General features: G+C 39.6%; 1 protein-coding gene across 3 annotated transcripts in view; it reads left to right on the top strand.

Moving 5' to 3' along the window:
• Positions 1–23,271, top strand: part of TAF3 (TATA-box binding protein associated factor 3) — a 174,971-nt gene extending 151,700 nt beyond the window's left edge. For 2 of the 3 annotated variants that reach the window (XM_028114691.1, XM_028114690.1), the window contains exons 5-7: positions 18,101–18,356; positions 21,488–21,594; positions 22,380–23,271. In XM_028114691.1, coding sequence (XP_027970492.1) covers positions 18,101–18,356; positions 21,488–21,594; positions 22,380–22,494 — 478 coding nt within the window. In that variant the 3' untranslated portion in view covers positions 22,495–23,271. The remainder of the gene's footprint in view (positions 1–18,100; positions 18,357–21,487; positions 21,595–22,379) is intronic. The other variant, XR_003611033.1, reaches the window with a different exon arrangement.
• The last annotated feature ends 241 nt before the right edge of the window (positions 23,272–23,512 follow it).

Here is a 23,512-nt window from a genome sequence, read left to right as displayed (position 1 = left end):
GAGTGACTAAAATTTCCAAGTTTGTTTTAAATAATATGAAGTGGGTCCCACTGTAGTCTATGTAAAAAGGAAATGTGGATCTTTTTAAGACTTGTATTATCTTTATAATAACAGATGTACCATTCTATACTCTGAATAGACAAAAAAAGGATAGCCATCAATTTGAAAATGAAATTATTAGAGTAGCTTTTCTTCCAAGGTGCACTGATTGTCCGTCCGTGGCTCTCTGTCCCATATATAGTTAGGATTTTAATAAACAGGGAGTAAATAAGAATATCTGGGAAACAAAACTTGTAAAACCCTGATCAGGATATAATAGGTCTTTAATAAATGTTAGTTATGTGTTTCTTCCTTTTAATAAGCTGACTGGACATTTATTTTTTATTTATTTTTTATTTTTTAAAGATTCTATTTATTTGACAGAGAGAGACACAGTGAAGTGAGAGAGGGAACACAAGCAGGGGGAGTGGGAGAAGGAGAAGCAGGCTTCCCGCGGAGCAGGGAGCCCGATGCGGGGCTCGATCCCAGGGCCCTGGGACCATGACCTGAGCCGAAGGCAGACGCTTAACAACTGAGCCACCCAGGCGCCCCTGGACATTTGTTTTAAAGAAAAATACTTTTCACAAAGATGTTATATATAGTCTTTTGCATCCTTTGGTTAAAACCAGGTATAAAAAGCTAAAGGGCTTTTCAAAACCTATTTGAACAAGTGCTACTAACTATGGAAGTACTTGGCTTTGTGTCTTAAATCTTTTTTTTTTTTCTGATTATAAAAATAATACATGGTTAGTATTTTTTTGTTTCAGTTTTTTAAGATAAACTGCCTAGAAACGTGTGGCTTAGGACGTGAACCCTCTCCTAAACCCATCCTTCTGACAATACTCATTGCTGGCTGTTTGCTGGGGAACAAACAAGACAGGATCATCTTACATATACGATTTTACAACTGGCCTTTCTTTAACGTAGCAGCGCATCATAGACTTGTCCCCAGGTCGACATGACATGGTATCTTATTTTACTGTGGTATCATAACTAATTTATCTTTTGAGTTTCCAATTCTTGGACATTTCAGTTGTTTCAGATTTTGCTATAACAAATAGACAGCATCCTCATATACAGACCTTTGTGTGTTGTGTGGTCCAAAAATATGAACATTTAAGAGATTTTTAAATTATTATGCCAAATTATCAGCCAAAAGTTCATACCAATTAAGGTTCCCTCCACCAGAAACGAGAATGAAATGACTGTATGTAAGAAGGATTAGTCAGGGCACCCGGTGGCTCAGTTGGTTAAGCGTCTGCCTTCAGCCCAGGTCATGATCCCAGGGTCCTGGGATCCAGCCCCGCATTGGGCTCCCTGCTCAGTGGGGAGTCTGCTTCTCCCTCTCCTTCCCGCTTGTGCTCTACTATCTTCTGTCTCTCTCAAATAAAAAAATAAAATCTTAAAAAAAAAGAAGAAGAAGAAGGATTGGTTAAACCTGACGGTGCTAAAGTTCTAAGGGACTGTGGGGCAGCTAATGAGTTATTTTATGTCCGTGACTAGCCTGACGTCTGTACTTGCTTGACATATCCATCAGGCCAAGTTTGTAACCATCAGGCCAAGGTTTGTAACCTTTCTCGTCCTTCCAGGCCATTCTTGGAGTGACAGAACAGTAGGTAGAACTTTGAGGAGACTAGAGGACCAGACTCTGAAGCAGCCTCTAAAACTCACAACGGGGGCACCTGGGTGGCTCAGTCGGTTAAGCGTCTGCCTTCGGCTCAGGTCATGATCCCAGGGTCCTGGGATCGAGCCCCACATCGGGCTCCCTGCTCGGTGGGAAGCTTGCTTCTCCCTCTCCCACTCCCCCTGCTTGTGTTCCCTCTCTCGCTGTTTCTCTCTCTCTCTCTGTCAAAATAAATAAATAAAATCTTTAAAAAATAAAAATAAAAAATAAAACTCACAGTGAAATTCTGTATTTAGGCTATGAAGTAGGTAGGAGTTGCATGACCTTATCGTTTCTTCCTTTTTTTCATTCTTTGTCTCTCCTTCTGTTTGAATGATCTTCACTTTGAGTGTGACTCCGAAGTCAGTGGAATAATTCCAAAAGTCCTTTTCTGCCTCAGAGAAAATTTTAGAAACATAATTTCATTTTATTTTACTTTACCTATTACTTTAAACTCCCTTGGACTTTTTTTTTTTTTAATGGATCTTCTTATTCATAAAAATCCTTTAAACACTAAAGCAGCCAAAATGATTGCCCATTAAATATTTTATCAATGTTCAGTGTAGCTCATTTATTTTTTTGGAGCGTGGGAAAACATCCTTTTATCTCATCTCCTGTTTTACAGTTTAACCGTTGGACATGTTCTTTTCCAAACAAATTGTTGAAATCCCCTTCACTCTCATTTTGGAAGATCATCTTTTATTATCAAAGATATAAGATCAAACAGTCTAAGAGGAGAAGGATCCTGCAGCTGTCCAGAGTAGGCTACATATTATGCTATATATACACAAGCCAAAGTGATACACACGCACAGTAACTGTCAGGGTAGGCCACACAGCAGAGTATATAAGTGAAGTATATGAGCGAATGAAGACGTACGTGTGCATATAACTGTTGAAAGTTTAGCATATATACATGTATGTATATATACGCACATGCATTTTTTCGTGTATATATATATATATACACATTATATATATAACATATATCCACTTATTTTAGCCCACAAAGATGCCAATACATATATGTGTGTATGTCTATAAATATTTCGCATGCTGTTTACAGAGGAAGATAAGAATTCATGGGAAACATGGTGATTTTTGGTGAAGACACAGCAGCTATTATCAGATTTTAATATCTTCTGAAGTAGTGGTGTTGGATTTTCCGAGCATGACTGCAGTAATAACTGAGTTTTATAACACTCCAGTGAGATACAAATCTCAATCACAATCTTGTTCATTTTTCAGGTTCACTGAATATCATCTTATTGCTTTGAATGTTTTCAAATAACTGAGATGTTCTTTAATCCGAAAATCAATGAATGAGTGAATGAATGAATGAGTTTCTTATCTTTTATAGTTAACTTGCAACGTTAGCATATTTTCATCTTAAAAGCATGTTTTTCTAAGTAATTAAGCATCCTCCTCAGAGAGGAGTGTTAAGAGCAAAGTCTCACTGTGTTGAGTGTTAGTTGTATTTGGCTTTGCCCTTCCTTACTAAAGGCACCCTCTTATTTGCTGGAGAGAAGCAGAAGCCTTTCTGAAATCACAAAATCTTTTAGAATTTCTGACTCCAGAAAATTTAGTTTTTGGAAAGAACCCTGACAATGCCCTAGAGAACACCTTCATGGGTTTCCGTTTTTTTTTAGAAATTGATCTGCATTTAACAAATATTAATGTTGATTACATACATAGTACAACTGTGCCGAAGGAGATAACACTTTTGCAAGTGGTAAATTGGAATCAGATGTTGGTTCTCCTCTCAGGAACATAGCTAGAAATAATCACAGTGGAAGGGAGAAGGTGTTAAAGATTATAAGATAGAAGTTCAAGGTGATTACTTCCAGCTAGGCAGAGTTAGAAAAGTCTGGAGAGGAGAATTTGAATAGAGCCCTAAAGGTGAGTAAAATTCGGAGATGGAGAAATGTGAAGAGGAAAAATAAAAGCAAAGATGTATTAAGGCAAATAACCAAAGCACATTTACTTTAAGAAATTGTTAATTATTCTGTTGCTGTAAGAGTGTACACGTGCCCTGGATTTTTTGTGTTTTATGAACCTAAATTATTCTGGATAAAATGCTTATTACCAATATTTTAAAAAAGTTTTTATTGTGAACATTTTCACACAGAACCGAATAAGCTCATAGACTTTCATGTACCTACCACCTGATAGATTTAACAGTTAGCAAAAGGCTGCCACACTTCCTTGACTGAATCCTTCTCTTTTTTCCTGCCCAAGTCCTAGCTAAGCAAATCCAGGCCCAATGTCACTTTACATCCATGTATAGTTTAACATGTAGCTTCCAAAAATAGGGTTATTTTCTTGTGTAATCACAGTGCCATTACCACACATCAAGTATGGGAACATTTTCTTGCTATTTACTACCCAGCCCATATCCACTTGTCTCCCTTTGTCTCAAAAATCTATTTTGACAGTGGCTTTGTTTGAATCAGGATCCAAACCAGACAAAGCACCTGGAATCTAGAACTCTCACCCTCTGTCCTGCTTTTTGCCACGCAGTTCACTCCTTGAAGAAACCAAGTCATTTGTCCAGCGGGAATGCCTCTCTTTCTAGATCTTTCTGCTTACTCTTGTGTAGCGTCATTTAAATGGCTATTCTATCCCTGTCACAGGCATTTAGCTCTGAAGACTTACAGTTCTAAAGATGTGATTAGATTCAAGTTCAGCTTCTGTTTGACAAGGATATTTTGTGGCTCTGTATTTCTACCTGCCGTCAGCAGGTACCTGTCTAGCCGTCATGACGCCATAAATGCTGGACCAGTCATTTCATTAGGAGTTGTGAAACTGTTTGAGGAACCTCCATACTGTTTTCAGAGTGGCTGCACCAGCTTGCATTCCCACCAACAGTGTAGGAGGGTTCCCCTTTCTCCGCATCCCTGCCAACATCTGTCGTTTCCTGACTTGTTAATTTTAGCCATTCTGACTGGTGTGAGGTGGTATCTCATTGAAGTTTTGATTTGGATTTCCCTGATGCCGAGCGATGTTGAGCACTTTTTCATGTGTCTGTTGGCCATTTGGATGTCTTCTTTGCAGAAATGTCTGTTCCTGTCTTCTGCCCATTTATTGATTGGATCATTTGTTCTTTGGATGTTGAGTTTAAGAAGCTCTTTATAGATTTTGGATACTAGTCCTTTATCTGATATGTCATTTGCAAATATCTTCTCCCATTCTGTCGGTTGTCTTTTGGTTTTGTGGACTGTTTCTTTTGCTCTGCAGAAGCTTTTTATCTTGATGAAGTCCCAATAGTTCATTTTTGAAACGGTAGTTTTTTTTTAATTAAGTCATTCCTTTCACATTTATTAGCTGAAATGATTTTCTTCATCAACTAGGGCATTTCGGTTACCCTGAAATAGAGCTCATATAAGAGACAGGATAAATGCTTAATTCTTTTTACTTGCCAAACTTTAGTCTAAGGAGTTGGTGGAGTTCACACCCTAGTTAATCTCCTGTGGTGATTGCTGAGTTTTGGTTTTAGAAAGTACTCTCTCGCTCTCCCCCTCCCCATCTTCTTCCCCCTCTCTACCTCTCCCCCGCTTCCTCCCTTTCCCTTTCTCTCTCTCTCCCCCTCCCCCCCCAATTCTTTTTAATATCCAAATGGTCCCAGCTTCACTGATGGGTCTTTGTGTGGTCTTATTACGGGATTTATCACAACCCCATTCATCTTTGATAGCTTTCTCACTTTCTGGTACGAAATGTTCCTGGTTTATCTTCTATACTTCCTGACCACAGACCTGAAATTAGTCATTCCTTCAAGGAACACTGGTTCCTTTTTTATGGGGAATCGTTTTTAGGAGTCACAGTCTGGTGCTAGAGGTACTCATTGCTGCTGGGGATGTCCTTGCTGCTAGGCCTCTACAGTGGAAACAAATTATAAATTTATACTGTTATTTCCAGCTAAGATTTAACATTAATTTCTTTGAATTTATTTCTTCATCTTTTCTTTTACATTAGAAGTCTTGATTGTTAACAGCATTAACATAATTACTTATTTGCTTTATTCTACAAGAACTATATGAAAAAGTAATGCCCTTTTAGTAATGATTGTTACTAGAAGCAATAATAGCACTATTACTCATATTAATAAGACTGCTGAATAAAGTTAAAGATTACTTTTTTTTTTTCATTCCATTTGTTCTTAAGATAAATCCCCTATGGATGTGTGACCAAAATGCCATGCTCCTAAATTCACCTGAAATTATTTTTTTGTTGTGTGGTTGTATCACCAGCATGATATACTGGAGGTTCCTTTATTTCCATTTATTTTCAACTTGTAGGCATTTTTATAAATTCGGTTTGCTGAATATGTGAAAAAGTGACTTGACTCCAAAGTTGAAGCTCTAGTAAGATCTATCCAGAGAGGTCCTGCTGTCATGTCTTTCCCCCTACCCTTCCTATTCCTTTCCCTATAAATAGTGACCATTTTTTTGTTCCATTTTTTAAAAATTATCCTTCCACTGTATCTTTTTGCAAAAATGAAAAAATATTCATTTATTATTTATCTGAATATTAATACCCTTTTAAGATATTTTACAGATTTTGAACATTTGACAATACAAGTATAATCATTTGGGTATCTTCTTTGGAAATGAAGATTTGACAATGGCTATATTTTCCTCTAATTACTTCATGCAGTTCGTTTCATTTTTCAAATAGGTCATGCCTGAATTAAAAGATAAAATGTTTTCTACTTGATATGTTCTTGGGCTATGACAAGATAAAATATCCGTTTTATGAGATGATGTAAATATTCAAGAGGCAAACCATGAGCTTGAGGAATTAAATCCATTTACAGTTGTGTTAATTATATGAATGCTAAAAGTTGAGCTTGTGAGGATCAAGAATAAGGAGTAATGATTGATTTGAAGAATCAACATAAAACCGATTCTCATAATTGTCTTTGGGTATTTGTTCCTTTTGATCAAATGTGAAATATGGAAATGACACTCTTCCAATTTGGCATTTTAAGCACTGATACTCTAAAACATAATTTCCCCTAAATTTTGAATATTTATTTATATACCTAAATGAGATAAAGTAAATAAATACTTGGTATATTTCTTATTTCCACATAACCAATGACCCTAAAACTTAGCAACTTGAAGCAATAAACATTTGTTACTTCCTGGTTTGCAAGGGATCAGGAATCTGGGTGGTTCTGACTCAGGTCTCGCATCTAGCTGCTATGCAGGGCGGCAATGAAGGCCTCGCCAGGGCTGGAGCACGTGCTGGGAGCTCACATGCGTGGCTGTTGGCAGGAGGCTTCCATTGCTGGTCACGTGGGCCTCGTCCAAAGGCAGCTTCCACATCTCCCTGACAGAGCAGCTGACCTCCCCAGAGCAAATGATTCAAGAGACAGCAAATCAGAAGCCTCAGTGTCTCTTCTCACGTAGTATGGATGCTGCCCACCATTGTTTTCACAGAACCCTGTTAGTCCTCTAAGTCAGCCAGCCTGTCTTGTGAGAGGACACACAGTGCAGGAAGACTAGGAGGTGGGGTCCTCGGATGCTGACTGCCATACTTTGGGGTAGCATTTCTCTCTTTCTTTTCTTTTCTTTCTTTCTTTCTTTTTCTTTCTTTCTTTCTTTCTTTCTTTCTTTCTTTCTTTCTTTCTTTCTTTCTTTCTTTCTTTCTCTCTTTCTTTCTTTCTCTCTCTCTCTCTCTCTCTTTCTTTCTTTCCTTCCTTCCTTCCTTCCTTCTTTTTCTTTTTCTTTCTTTCTTTCCTTCTTTCTTTCTTTTCTTTTCTTTTCTTTCTTAATTTTATTATTTATTTGAGAGAGTGAGTATGAGTGGGAGGAGGGGCAGAAGAAGGAGGAGCAGGGACCCCGAGGTGGGGCTCAATGCTGGGATTCCAGGATCATGACCTGAGCTGAAGGCAGACACTTAACCAATTGAACTACCCAGGTGCCCCCGGCATAGCATTTCTAGGACTTTCAAAATGAAAATAAGAAAACAAAACTGTGATGTTTTATAAAACCACTGTGACCCAATAATGTAGTTTTATAGTAATATGAAAGTGAAATCTCAGTGGGCTTTTTGTATGTGTTGTAAGGAGTTAGTTTAAAATGCAACATGGGAATTTGGTTTATATGGTATTTCAAAAGGTACATGGTATTTCTGAGATTGACTAAAATGTTAAATCTGAAGAAGAAAAGAGAATTGTGGCTCAAGGAACATTTTTTTTCTTAAATCAAAATGGTTTTTCTTCCAAACAATGAAGAACTTGCCTGTCCCGAAGTTTACATTAAATTCCTAGAGGTGATTACAATAGTTTTTAGCTATGGCTTTATTTTGTTACAGTTAAAAATGGCTGTTCACTTTTAAGGGTGAATAAGTGAACCATTGTGAGGGAACTTTTGAACTTTGTATGCAGGTGAGTAGCCAGTTATTCAGACTTCGATAATTCAGATTACTGGCTTCATAGTGTTTGCACACAATAGCTGAATAATAAGGATCATTAAACCCCCTGAGCAGACATATCCAAATTGTGTTTGCCTCTAACCTTGGAGGCTCTGTGTGGCTGGAGAGGTGAGGATTGGTTCTTTATTGACTTGTCAAGCTGTGAGTTTGCATTACAGGCCAAGCAGCCCATGACCCATTCTATTTCTTTCACTGTTTTGTGGTGGGGAAACAGGTAAAGAAATCCCACTGAAAATCCCTCCTTCTACACGTTTTTATGAATAACGCCAGTGTTTATCGCAGGTAGGGCAGTCTGATCAAATCCTCCAAAAGATGTAATGTTAGCAGCATGGAACCATTGTGGGACACAGCTGTGGGCGGTGTTGGTTACTCTGCGCGACATTGCTTATTCAACAGAAATCTTTGGAGGGGAGCCTGCTCTGCAGTTAAGTAGGGGAAAAGGTGATACTTCAGGGAGAAAAATAGGGAGACGCAAAACACTGTTTAGAAGTATGGGGGGAACAGTAGAGATTGGCCGTGAAGGCCCCTAGGAATCCAAAGTTATTTTTACAATGATCTAAATTAGGTTAGGTGATGATAATTTATCTCATTTATCTCACAAGCTATGAGAAATTATATCATGGTGAACTGTTTATTTTTTCTGGAATGTGCAAAATTGAAGAGATAATGAAAAGATTGTTCTTAAAGCTATGTATCCAGTTACCACAGAAGTCACCTAGCAGCTAAAATCAAAAATAACTTTTCAAACTCTCATGTATTTTCTCATAAAATGCAAAGGAATCGGGAAAAACAAGTCACTTTAGTCACTTTAGTGACCAGTCTAATCTCTTGGAAACAGAAAGGTAGGACATGTTTTGTCTATCAATACTGAGTACCCACTTAAATGTTTTTCCTTTTGCCACTCAGGAAATTTGAATGAGAAACACACACACGTACCTTTAAGAAGAATAATTCACTTGAAGTAGAGGGGGGTATCAGGCATTTTGGAAGGATTATTGTTATTATGAGTGATTTTCATCAAACTACTATCTGTCCAAATTGAAAAATAAGATATGTATGAGCAAGTAGATCTCGGAGATTTGGGCCCTGCCCCATGAAGTGATGGCCTGTCTCTACATCCATCGGCTGTACAGCTAATGCTAAGCCGTTCTCGGGGGCACCATTCACAGGCCTTACAGGTAAGAGAGAAATCTAAGAGAAGTGAAAGAGTCAGGCAAGGCAGATAATGTTCATTATGTGTTTGGTGGAGCTCAAAGCAACTTAAAAGCATTTCCAGACAATAGTTAGTTTGAAACCTTCAAGATGTGCTTGATCCTGACATTGATGTGATCATCATTCTTGGTCTGAAGGTCAGTTCCCAGGTGAGGAATCCGCATCCATGCTGGCAAATAGAAATCTCAGTGGTCTTGGAACTCTTTTAAGTATTATGTTAGCAAAGTAGGCAGGAAAGAAGGAAAAGAGGAAATTGGCCTAGTCTAAAATCTTGTAAAGACACAAAAATATTCAAAACTAAAATACTTATTTTTAAGAATTCTCGATGTAGTATTAGGCCTTACGCTTATTAAAGTTGATGACTATGTATTAAGACACTGTTAGCAAAGTAGGCAGGAAGGAAGGAAAAGAGGAAATTGGCCTAGTCTAAAGTCTTGTAAACAGACAGAAATATTCAAAAGTAAAATACTTATTTTTAAGAATTCTCGATGTAGTATTAGGCCTTACGCTTATTAAAGTTGGTGACAGTGTATTAAGACAGTTTTATACTGCAAATAATTCAAAGACAAATAAGATACCCACCTTACTCCCAAGAAATGTCCTGCCTCATGTGGGTGATGGAGACAGATGTGCACATAATTGGGACACAAAGCAACGGCACACATTTTATTCCTTTGAAAAGACAAGACTGTGAACCACCTTAATACCTCACGACTGTTCAAATTTATGATTTTAATTATGTACCAGAATAGCATAGCTTTATGGGGTTTCCTCCCTTGACCCTTTTCTTGTTGATCTCTGTTAATGATGATACACTCAGCTTAGATACACTCACTTGAGCAGCTTTGGAATTTAGCTTGGGGTTTCTACAACCAGACCATGGTCAGCATTTGGCTGGAAGGCTTTAGCCAAGCTGTCGCATTTTCCCAAAAGTTTATTAAATAAACTCTAACATATGTACAGAAAAGTGGACAAATCATAAATGTGCAGTTCAAACCATCATTCACAATTCCCAGCAACATTTTAGATGTATATATTGTGGCAAGTATTTTTAACTTAAATCGTCTATTACACAAGTTACATATGATACCAAAAGAAAAAAAAAAACACCAACCACTATATCAGACACCCAAAAATAATATAACACTGTGTATTAACTACACTGGAATTAAAATGTTAAAAATAAAAAAAAATTTTAAAAAAGAACTGCCTGTAGCCCCACCATGCAGAGCCCATTTCAGGACATTTTGGTGTGTATTCTTTTGAACTTCTTTCTAAATACACACTTACCTATTCTTATTTGCTTTTTTTTTTCTTACAAAAATTGGATTCTCTTATGCATAGTATCCAGAACTTTTTGGGGGGTAAACATCATTTATGTATGCATGTATCATGTCTTCAGATAACAGTAGCATTTTGTTTATCTTCATTTATTTAACCAATCCCCTGTTTGAGGGTATTTTAAATTATAGTCATTGTAGTTTTGGGCAATCATAAACAATGCTATAAAATAATATTCTTTACCCATATCTGGGCATAGTTGTCTAATTATTTCCTCAGGATCGATTTCTATACATGGAATTGCTGGTCAAGACTAGTACATTTTTAAGGTTTTGTTAACCATTTAGAAGTGCTCTACAACCATCCTTCCCAATTCCCCATCTTGACATCTTTTTAATCTGTATCCAAAAAGGTATTGTTTTCATGTTCATGTCTTTGATTACCATGAATGTAGAACTTTTTTTTTTTCCTGTGTCGGTTTTTGTTTCTTTCACTCTCTGTCACCTGCTTATGTCCTTTGCTCACGTTTAATAAGAATGTTAGTCTTTTTGGTTTTGATTTGAAAGAACTCTTTATATAACAGGAACTGAACCCTCTGTCATGTATATTGCAAGTAATTTTCCTCCATTTTGTCTTTTGCCTTTGCTTAAGATATTTTATGGTATTTTGCTTATGACATTTACAATTTTTGCCCAATCAAATCAGTGTTTCCTTTTATGGTTTCTACTTTTGCAGAGATACTTAGAAAATCCTCTTCTACCCCACGATTAAAAACATATGTTTACTCGTTTGTTGGGGTATTTTAATGGTTTTACATTTTCTTTTACCAGATATTTAATCCCTTTAGAATTTATGATTTGCGATATACCTTGTAATTTGAGTTATCTCACGAAATTAACTACACCGTCTTACAACTCACACAAAGCTAATTGTCAATTTTGTATGATCATTGTCTATTAGATCACGTGGATACCGTTTTAGGTAATAGGTTCAGTTGTTAACCTCCAGCAAACATTTTCCACTGGAGTAGCTAATAGTAAAGTTGAAACAAAGTGATAATCAGAGGAACACATTCTTTGCATGTCCTTTTGTAAGTCCCCACCCATCATTCCTGTGAGTAGGTAGGAGATAGAAAATGTCCTTCCCTCCAGTAGCCCCCTCTTGTTGATATCGTAGATCTCCGGGCGTTATTTCCACCTCTGGTCCTCGCATCACAAGGCTGTTTCTTCTTCCCGTCCCCCTCCTGGCCGCTCCCCTCCCCCACCCGTCGGCTCCGCGGAACCCACAACCGCAGGTGCCTGGGTCTCCCCCATCCCCTTAACCCGTCTGCTATTTCCTTGCTTCCTCTCCTTCTCGCTTTACTGACACCCCATATTTTCCTCTCCTGTCCTTTATCTGTCTTTCCCCCCACATCATAGTGCATATGACAGTGCAGTTTTTTTCCTGTAATTTTTGTTGGCTAGGAAAATTTCCTCAATGTATCATTTCTTCTAGGAAACCACTACTTGCAGGACCAGCTTTTGTTTGTTTGATTAATAAAATTAAATATGTTCAGATTTATGAGGTGACTACAAGTGCCAGTTGCCATGTTAGGTGCTGAGGATACAGAAACACAAAGGCTTTATATTCCTTTGAGGGGCTACTAGCATAGCCGGGGTAACAGGTATGTGTACAGACTATTCAGAGTATTCTTCGGCCTTATGGAATTGTTTGCTTAGTTTCTTTCAGTGTGTTCTTGAAAAGAATAAATAGTCTGTATTTGTTGAATACAGAGTTTTTTAAATGTCCATTGGGTCAGTTTTGTTATTTTTGTTATTTTGTTCAAACCTTATATATTGTTACTGGGATTTTTTTTTTTTTAAAGATTTTATTTATTTGAGAGAGACAGTGAATGAGAGAGGAGAGAGCACAAGCAGGGGGAGGAGGGGCTGAGGGAGAGGGAGAAGCATGTTCCCCGCGGAGCAGGGAGCCTGATGTGGGGCTCAGTCCCAGGACCCTGGGATCATGACCTGAGCCGAAGGTGGATGCTTAACCGACTGAGCCACCCAGGCGTCCCTTTACTGGTTTTTTGACAGCTTACTCTGTCAGTTCCAGATAGGTATCCTAAAATCCCCAGTTACACTTGTGGATTTGTCTGTTTCTTACAGTTCTCTCGGTTTTGCTTTATATGTTTTAAGGATATGTTTCTAAGTGCATTCAAGTTTTAAATTGTTATATCTTCCTGGCACATAGGGACCTTTTATCATTATGGAGAAACCTTCATTATCACTGGTAGTTCTTGCCTTACAATCTGTTTTCTCTGCTGTCACGTTTCCTTGTGTCCACATGCCACTTTTGCTGGCCAATTCCCCCAGCCTTTCCATTGCTCTGTTGTTAACATGCCTCTTACAAATAGCATACTGTTAGGTTTCACTGTTTTACCCAATCTGACAAGTAAATTGTTTAGACCATTTATGTGATATAATTATTGATCTTTAGAGTTATAATCCACCTTATTTTGGGTTTTCTATTTGTCTTATTGTTCTAGGTTTCTCCTTTCCTTCTATCAGATTGGTTGTTTTTTTTTAACATTCCATTTTTCTCCATACAGTTTAGAAGTTCTACTTCATTCCTAATCTTTACATGGTTACCTAGAAATTACCACATTTTAAATTTAATACCTTTTTTACTTCCTTCCAGATAATAGAAGTGCATTAGAATGCTTTAGCTCTATTCATCCCCTGCTGGTTTATGTATTATTGTTTCCATGTATTTTATTTAACTTTATTTAATTATATTTAACTTTACTGACATGTCTGTCATTCTTCCTTGCATCTCAGACCTTCTGATGGGATCACTTTCCTTTTCCAGAAGTACTTCTTTTAGAACAGTGGTGCATAGGCCCTCAGGATATCCAGCTTTTCGATAGTTTGTTTGTCAAAGTGGATAGTGATGAAGTAGGAAGCGTTAATAAAACACTTTCTCTCCATATCAAAATATGTTAGTTGTCTTGAGGAAAAGTATTTGTGTGATTATTTAAGTTGCAAGCTCAACTAGCAGCTTTTCTCAAGATAACCATTTTTACTTGAAAGAGCAACTGACAAACAATGGTTATCCAGACTTGGATATTTAGCCGACATTTCCCCAAAAATGAACAAAGGAAGCCTTTTACTTCATGGGAAATACCTGTGAATATTTGTTATAAATGATAAAATGGCAACTTTTAAGTAAAAATTAGAGTCTTGGAAAACATAAGTTGACAGCTCCTCAGTACTCCAAGACATTTTTGATGAGATGATGTTAACACCAACAAATGTGATATTTTAATACTGTATAATGAAATGTGTAAATATTTGGAAGATATGCATAATTCAGTGAACCAGTATTATAAACCAGTGCATGATGTTATAAAACCATGTGTGGGTAAAATAACTATTCAAAGTGCTAGCAGTTCAATGAATTTTAATGTAACAAAATATGAAAAGCTTACCAATATGGTTTCAGATTGTACATAGCAACTAACTGAAGAAACTATCACTCATTGCATTTGGGTGCAGTATTGAAGAATTTACACAATTATCTGTAAAGGCCATTAACACACTCCTCCCCTCTCCAATTACATATGCATACATTAATGAGATTTTCAAAAGTATGAAGCTAGTGTTAGTCTTCTCCCGAATTGATTTTTAAAAAGTGTTATCTGTTAACGTGTAATGAGTTTATTATTCTGACTTTTAAATGAATTACTAAGTAAGTATATTTTAAATTCTCAGTTTTGATTTTTAATATGGCAAATATTGACAGATACATGCACATAAGCAAAAGTTCTTTGGGTTTTTCAGTCATTTTTAAGAATGTGAAGTAGTCCCAAAGACCAAAACATTTGAGAATTGCTACTTTAGAATTTCTTTTAATAAAGATCCACTGTTGGCAAGTCCTTAGATTTTGCTTGCCTGAAAATGTCTTTATTTCATCCTTATTCTTGAGAGATGTTTTCAAAGAGAAAATGGATTTTTCCTCAGCACATGGAAGATGTTATTCCACTGTCTTCCAGTTTCATCGTTGCCGTGGAGAAGTCAGCTGCCATCGGTTTCTTTGAAAGTAATGTTCTTTTTCCCCTCTGGCCACTTTTCAGACTTTCCTCTTGGTGATGTTTTGTAGTTTCACTCTCATGTGTCCAGGTGAAGATTTCTCTTTCTTTATTTTGCCTGGGACTTGTTGGGCTGCGGAAGTCTGCGGATTGGTACCTGCCATCAGTTCCATAAAAGTCCTCAGATATTCTTGTTAACATTTGCCCTCTGCACCATTCTTTCTCGAATTATGATTAAACGTGTAGTAATTATTAAACATGTCGTAATTTATTGTATTCTCTCCTTGCCCCTCCAAGCTATATCCTAGATCATGTCTTCTGTCTTCTTACAGAGTTTATAGTTCTCTCATTCTGCTGAGAGTAAATTTGTTGCTGTATTTTTCATTTCTAGGTCGACTCGTTTCTTTTCAAATCTGCTAGATCACTCTTTATAACTTTCTTTTACCTGCAGGTAATGTCATGCTTCGCCTTTTTTTTTTTTTGAATGTTGTAGGTTACAACTACATGTAGTTGCTACATAGTTGATAATTCTCGTCTCTGGTCTTTACAGGTCCCTTTATTCTGTCTGTTATCTTCTGGTTCTCCCTGATGCTATCTCTTATGTTTGGTTTTCTTTGATTCTGTGCTTTTTTTTTTTCTTAATAACTATCTGCACTAATAATATAAGGTTTAAGGGCTAGATTTCAAGTCACTTCCTCTCAAGATGATTAGTGCTGGGTACCTACACACATTACAAGTCCAGAGTACTTTTTAATACAGTGTCCCGGACAAGCAGAGCTAAGAATTCACAAGGCTCTGATTCATTCTTCCTTAATCAGTATAACCTGCTGGGAGTTTTTAATGTGGGATGGGAGTTCTATTAGACTTTCCACTTTGGCAGGCCTGGGCTTTGAAACCTGTCGTCTTTATCAAAACCAAAGATCAGATTTGCGGTATGCACACACACCCTCAGGGCGAAACATCTGTGTTCAACTTAACCTCTCTGGGTTCCTGCTTTTCCTTTAGTTTTGATTCCAGCACCTATATTTCAAACCATTATGGGAAATTGCCTCCAAAAATAGTGTGTAACATTTTAGTCTAACCATGAAAATAAGGAGTGCTTGCACTGCAGATATAAATACGCCCATAGTAAGGTCTTTGAACTCCCACCTTATATGTAGGGCAAAACTCAGTAAGCAGTGAGAGAGACAGCATAGTGTAGTTGTTAGGGTCACAGGTTCTGAAATCAGACTGCCAGGGTTTAAATCCTGGCTCCGCCTCATAGTAGCCTATGAATTTGTACAGGGTACATAATCTGTGCCTTGGTTCATGAAAGGACAATAATTAGAGTTTTTAACCTCATTTGGTGGTTGTGAGATTCAAGTGAGTAAGGCAAGTAAACATTTAGCATGGTGCCTGCCATGAAGTTGGCTTTCAAGTGCTGAGAACAGTTGGGTACTTAGTAAGTGTTCAATAAATATTCACTATGAATTGTATCAAGGCTGATACAAACAGCCTCTGTTAAATTTTCTCAGTCTTCAGCTACATACAAGTTAGGAGGGCAGTCACACTTGGATGAAACAAATGGAAAGCAATTAGACGGCATTATTTGCTTACATCGTGGAATTTTTAAAGTAATTTAATGTTGTATAAACTTCCAGTGAGAGTAGCAAAGAACCAGTGCTTTTTCATGGAGGTGCTTTCTAAACTCTAAGCCTTTAAGAAGGTAGAAAGATACCAGCCGATAACGGTGATGCCAGGCGTTACCATGAGCTACAGGCATCAGTATAATGCTGGTGCTCACACTTTACATTTAATGTTTTCTGACACGTTTCTGTATATCCAGGTTCTCACTGTCACTCTCAGAAGCAACTGTCTCTATTTATACTTTGTTGATCAGCAAGGCAGGGCTTGGAAAGTTTAGTGTGGGATAGTAGAAAGAGATGAGTTGGTGCAGTCATTTTAGGGAATAGATTGGGATTCCTGGTAAAGATGAGCATGTGCTTGCCCTGCGACCCGGCAACTTTATTCCTGGAAATACAGCCTGGGGAAATTCTTGAACGTGTTTCCATGTCAACATGTAACATTTACAAGATAGTCTATTTTACCCTCAGTAGGGCAGTCAGGCACAAACCTTTTGACTTACTCATACCATGGAATTACTATATAGCAATTCAGGTGAATGCTACAGATCTATATGTATCAACATGGATAAATCAGGAGACCTAAAACTAAGTGGGCTACTCTAGGTAGACAAGTAAGTTCTGGAGATCTAATGCAGAGCATAGAGATTATAGTCAACATTACTGCATTATAAACTTCCAAGTTGCTAAGAGACTAGATCGTAAATGTTCTCAACACAAAAAAGAAATAATTATGTGACATGATAAAGGTATTTGCTGACCCTACCCTAATAATCATATTATTACTGTACTATAATAATCACTGCAATATACAAATATATCAAAGCAGTACATTGTACACCACAAACTTACACAGGTTATAGGGCAACTATATCTCAATTAAAAAAAAAAAAACTAAGGAAAGCTAGTTGCCAAGAATAAATATAGTGCAATATTATATTGTTTATATAGTTAGAAAACATAAAACAGTGATACAGTATATATATTTTTTGTGGGTATCTACAAAGAGCATACCTGGGGCTTGAGGACAGTGGTTCCTTGCAGAGGAGGAAGGGAGGTCAGAAGGGAGCGTGGCAAAGGGCACATATCTGTGTATCTGTTTCCTAAGCTGTCTAGGATACTGCCTTCTCTCTGCTCAAAATTATATATAATATATAACTTTTTTTCTTTCACATAAGGAATCTTTTTTAAAAAATGAAGAAAGAATTTGGAATCGAGTAGACCTTCGTTCAAAGCCTGCCACCCATGTAGCCCCATTCCGCTCTCTAATCCTGTTTCCTCATCTATGAAATGGGATCACGGACATTTTTTTGAAGTTGCTGTGAGGACTGGATGAGGTGATACATGTAAAGTGCCCAGGACGATACCTACCTTGGTATAGGTGCTCAGGCACAGTATTTTGAACTGACTTTCCCGAGCTCACAGGACTGGCCTGTGGCAGATCGAGGGTTTGAGCTCGAGTCTGCAACTGCATGAGTTCTGGGGGTGCGCACTGCTCCTGGAGACCCCCCGGCTGCAAATGGCAGGAAGGAAGCCTCAGCTGCTCTTGCCCCCCCCCCCAGGGGCACGCCCCTCTCTCCTGCTACTAACCCTTCTCCCCAGGCCTGACTCTGACCAAGTTGAGACGGGAATGGGTGGGGAGCCTTGCTATCCCCGGATGCTCATTTAGAAGTGTTTTGCTCCTAGAAGAAGAAAGTTATTTTTGTGATAATGTTTTCAGTGCCTGATTTGACTCCACTACCCTGTTGTGACTTCTCCTTTTCTCTCTTGTTGACAGCGTCATCAGCAAAGTGGTCCCAGCCCCGGAAGCTAAGCCGGCCCCTTCTCTGAGTAGACCGAAGACCCCGCCGCCTGCTGCGGTCCCCGCCCCTGTCCCCGTGCATGTCACCCCTGCCCCGGTGCCTTCGCCGCTCCTCACGCAATCCACCGCGGCCCCGGCTTTGATGCCGGCCCCGTCCCCAGCCATCTCTGGAGCCGGAACGTCCAAAGCCCCGGTCCGAAGTGTGGTCACGGAGACCGTCAGCACTTACGTGGTACGCTGCCTTTTATTTCTGTAGTAGTTAAGGAAGAGCCACCTAGGAGCTGACTCTTCCACCGTGAAAATGTTTTCAATTAAAAAGCAGTGCCTTATGTCATTATGGAATTTCAGAGGCAATTCTTTACGACTAGAAAGATATTTCCACCGTGTTTTCAAGCTTTCGGCTATAGAGTGTTGTTTAAGGTGTTTGCACATTTAGTCTCCATAAATAATATCAAAGCATTGTTTTTCTTTAGCTTATATTGTTTTATACGTATGTGCAACAATGTCAATGAAGAAATAGAGGGATGAATAGTGATATTTAAATCCCACATTGAATTTCTTGATCAAGGTATTAAACTTTCACTTAAGAGTCTAAGTTACATCATGTGCACAGATCTTAAGGGCCAGATGCTATTTCTGGATAACATCGCTAATTACAGTATTTCATTGGCAAAGGTCTGGAATATACCGGGGCTTGCATGTTAAGGAAATGAGCTTGAGTATGGAAGCACGTCTTCAGATGGTGAAGCTCGGCTTGTTGAATGAATTCACACTATTGTCACGGGAACGTTTTCAGGTGTTTTCCCGTGCTGAGTAGTATCAGGTCGTATTCAAACCCTGAAGTCAGTCTAGTGATGACGTGTTTTTATAAGTATGTCCCTTGCACACTGTGGAGTGACATACACACAGCAGAAAGATTTTAGGCGCATGGAGGCACTCTGTGTACCATACTGCCCCGACCACCAGATGTGTAAGCCGGCACCCATCAGCCTCCCGGCGGCACAGGCCCGTCTAAATAGGTAGGATTGGAAAGTAGGACTCATGATGGTCGTTATAAATCAGGTAAATATATCTCTTTAAGGCATTTTAGAAGGAAATTTCAATAAATCATTATACGTTTAAGCTACTATAGTGATATAAAGGGTAAGAAAATCTCAAAAGTATTGAGAGAGGATATAAAGACATGTAAAATTAACAGAAAAATATTCAAGACAAAAATAGAAGATGTGATAAAATCTGTGATCACCAGGGCGCCCGGTGGCTCAGGCGCTTAAGCGTCTGACTCTTGGTTTCAGCTCAGGCCGCGATCTCAGGGTCGTGGGATGGAGCCCTGCTCAGGCTCTGCCCTCCGTGTGAGGTCAGCTTAAGATTCTCTCTCTCCCTCTGCCCCTCTCTGCTCATGCTCACTCTCTCTCTCAAAATAAATAAATATGGCCCATTCAAGGACCAGTTGTTCCAGGTGTCTAAATTGAGGTCATATCACCCCAAGATGGGTTGGTTGATCAGGAAAGATTTTATATTTAACCTCTTCTGCCTCCATTGCTTCGTCTGTAATTAAGGGGGTTCATGTCAGACTGGATGATCAGTACGGTGTGTTCTAGCCTAAAATTTCTGATTCTCAAGTGGGTTTTTGGGCTAACTCCCTGGATCTGACTGGCATAGGCAACATGGATGAAAAGCCTTATATCTCCTCAGAGACACTTTGTAGACAGGGACCAAAATGTGTGATCTGGGGGAAAACATGGGCTATCGGGCAAAAATGTCACTGCCTAACAGTGGGACTTTGCTACTGTCACTTACGTTCCCCCAGCTCCAGTTTCCCCGTTCGTCACCCATCCAAGGGTTGTTTCAGGATGAGTAAACAAAGTAAGATGTTTGGAAGAACTCAGTACACTGGTTGGATGTTAGTTATTAAGGATGCTATGGCCAATTTCTGATGTAGCAACAGAGTCACGGCCTTCTCATTTCAAGAGAGGTCAACCAGCAGCCCAGCTGGCCATGCATGGCCGCTCCAGGGCATAGGACGCTGGACCGGTCTTAACCCTAGAGAGCTGGCACCTGGATCTCTGCCCTTAGACGTAGAGAGGCCTAAATCAGAGCTGTAGCGCCCCAGGTTTCTTCGGGAAGCTTTCGTGTCAGTGGAATGAAGCATCTGTGTCCTCAGTACGCCCATCACACACGAAGAGAGCCATTCCTTTCTGAATATCTGGTCAGTGTTGTATTTGAAAGTATAGGAACCGACTGTACCTTGCAAAATAAACTGAATGAGACCATTTGCCATGTTACTGTAAAAACCTTTGAAAATCAGCTCGTAGTCACTGCTGTTTTTTGAAGGCCAGTCATAGATTTATTTCTTCCAAATTGGTTTGGTTAACATGGAATTTGGGGATGCTTCTGATTTGGAGCTGCTAAGTTAAGGAAAGCAAACTCCAGAGCACAACACAGTTACAGCAAAATGATGTTAAAGTGTGTAGCTCATTGGCCTCCTGCACCCCTTATTTTATTTGCCCTTTACTTGATTGTGCTTTACTGAAAATGTCATAAAGGGAATGGAAAGTTACTTAGTAACAGCTCTTTTATATCCTTGATCTTATCAGCTAGTTCAGGAGAAGGGCTTGGCTAATAAGTAATAAGGTGAGGCACGCACACTGGGCTGCATACATTAATTCCACGCCCGTGGATGTGACTGAGGAGGCTGCATATGGTCGAGCTCCATGGCTTGCACAAATACCAGCTTTCACTGCCATGATGACCAGAATCAGTACCAACCCACGTGTGTACAGTAGTTTTTATTTTTTTTATTTTTATTTTTTTTTAAAGATTTTATTTATTTATTTGAGAGAGAATGAGAGATAGAGAGCACGAGAGGGAAGAGGGTCAGAGGGAGAAGCAGACTCCCTGCTGGGCAGGGAGCCCGATGTGGGACTCGATCCCGGGACTCCAGGATCATGACCTGAGCCGAAGGCAGTCGCTTAACCAACTGAGCCACCCAGGCGCCCATACAGTAGTTTTTAGATCAGAGTGGCTACAGGTCGTATCATTCGTAGAACTGGTTATAAAATGCTTTGTTTTTATGACTTACAAAAGAGAGTTGAAAATATTCATTACAAATGTCTTCTCACTGAGTACCTAGTAACTCTCTCTTTTTCACCCAATCCCAGGGTAGTGATGATGGCGATCATGACTTCAATAAATTGTCAAACCACCAGCTCTCTTTTTAGTTTAACTTGTTTATGAGGTTCACGGGAGAAAATGATAAAGTAATCATTCTTACCCTGTCCTCTTTTTGGTTCTTGTTTCCCATTCCGTCTCTGTTTTTGCCCCCCCCCACCCCCACCCCATTCCACCATCTAAAAACCTCAGATCCGAGATGAGTGGGGGAATCAGATCTGGATCTGTCCCGGATGCAACAAGCCCGACGACGGGAGTCCCATGATCGGTTGTGACGACTGTGATGACTGGTATCACTGGTGAGCGCTGCAGGCTGGGCCGGCCGCGAGGGGGCCTCCTCGGGGCACAGCGGTGACCGCGGTCTGTCCCGGACACGACTGTCCAATTCCACGACTGTCCTAGGAGCAGTGTAGGGAGCAAAATCACAGTCAGATTAATGTGTGATTAGTGTTAATGCCAAAAATCAAGAATCTTAGGACTGTTGTTCTTCAACCTAAATTCCAAATATTTGGCCTAGCCTATATATCCTTCTTATTAAAAAAAAAAGAGAGAGAGAGAGAAAGAGACAAAGGGTTTCCCTTTCCTTTTTTTCTAGTAACTTTCCGTAAGCTGCAGCACTTGACGGTAGCGTGGAGGGAACCCCTTGCTAAGCACATCACAAGGCGCAGGAAGAGACGGCTGGTGCACTCTTCGTAGCTCTCCCAGCTGCGCCCCCAAACCGAGGGAACACCGCCAAGAGTTTATGCAAATAATCTCCTCATTTTATAGTTTAAAAATCAGATCTAAAAAGATAGAAATCCATTCGGTCACACGATATAGCCAGGGCCACTGCTCGGAAGAACTAGCCCGTCGTGGCTGAAAGGAGGAATGACTGCTAACTCCCACAGCAGGGCGTCCGAAAGGGCCACCACGACATCCAGTAGCGCACGGGTCCAGCAGCACCACTGTCTGTGCTACAGCTCTTCAGCCTGGACGCCGCGAAACGGGCGGCAGACTTAGAAATTATTTAATTATATACATAAATATTTACATAAATTAAGCTGGTTTATCCAAAATCTTTTTTTGTTTGTTTACACTCGTGTAGGCCCTGTGTTGGAATAATGGCTGCACCACCGGAAGAAATGCAGTGGTTCTGTCCCAAGTGTGCCAACAAGAAGAAGGATAAAAAGCACAAAAAGCGAAAGCACCGGGCCCACTGACGTGTCACGCGGCGTGGATGAGCGGCATCGCCTCGGAGGGGAGTTGGGGCAATCCTGGCATCCGTCTAGCACCCACATTCCCGCGGAGAGCGGCTCTCAGAAGCCCATGGACGGGAGCGCACCGTCCACTCTGGATTTGGCCCCCGTGACAGACTGGCCTGTGCCCACATGGCCGTGGGACTGAAGACAGACTCAAGTCGAGGCGTGGCTCAGGACCGCCACGTCCCCGCTTTTCTATGACCAGTGACAAGTATTATTAATAAAAAGACTGTAATCTTCCCTTCTGATTTTCTTTATTCTCTCCAGGGCCTTTTCGCTAAGGTATTAGATGAGAAGACAATGTGTCAGCCGCCTCGACTGTAACTCCTGGACGCCATTAGTCTGTACAGTTTGCAACCTCTCCCCTCTCTCTAGTAAGATAATCCTAATGACAGAAAAGACACTCCACTTGGAGTACCGGTAAATATTTTTGTGATGAAAATATATGAAGCTTCCCCGCCCCCACCCCACCCCCCCATTTTTAGTACTAACATGTAAAATGTTCAGGCTTTTGTGAAATACCTTATATTTTTTAAGAAAAAGGTTTCTATCATGTCCTGTTTGCTTTTGCGCAGATTATTTTTGTTGACTCGCACGTGGTTTCTACGTCGTGGCATCCTGACTGTGCCCTTCTCCAAACTGCTGGCTTTCTCACGGCTTCTGCATTTCACCGACTTGTATAAAAACGCCCCGACTACAAGAGCTCCCTTAATGTAAATAATAAATATTTATGAAGTAGTTATTTTTTAAATTTTTATCGTGTTTAATTCTGGCTTTCTCTGAAATCCACGGTGGTTTCAGCCATGTCTGTAATTAACTGCTGTACCTACACGAAGAAGGCTAGAAGCAGAGCCATAGTTCCAAGTAATCTACCTTGAGCTGAGCCCGCGCCGTGCCCCGGACACCATGGGAGAGAGGGCCTTAGCAGTTGGAAGGACAACAAGGCAATTTAAGTCTGTACTTTACGATGTGAAATTGT

This window comes from Eumetopias jubatus, unplaced genomic scaffold (genome assembly GCF_037043125.1).
Source record: "Eumetopias jubatus isolate StellerSeaLion01/CBP00866 unplaced genomic scaffold, mEumJub1_p1.0 scaffold_8, whole genome shotgun sequence".
In the NCBI taxonomy this organism is placed as follows: Eukaryota; Metazoa; Chordata; class Mammalia; order Carnivora; family Otariidae; genus Eumetopias; species Eumetopias jubatus.
Note: the sequence above shows the minus strand (reverse complement) of the source record. Positions and strands in the feature narration are given on the sequence as shown.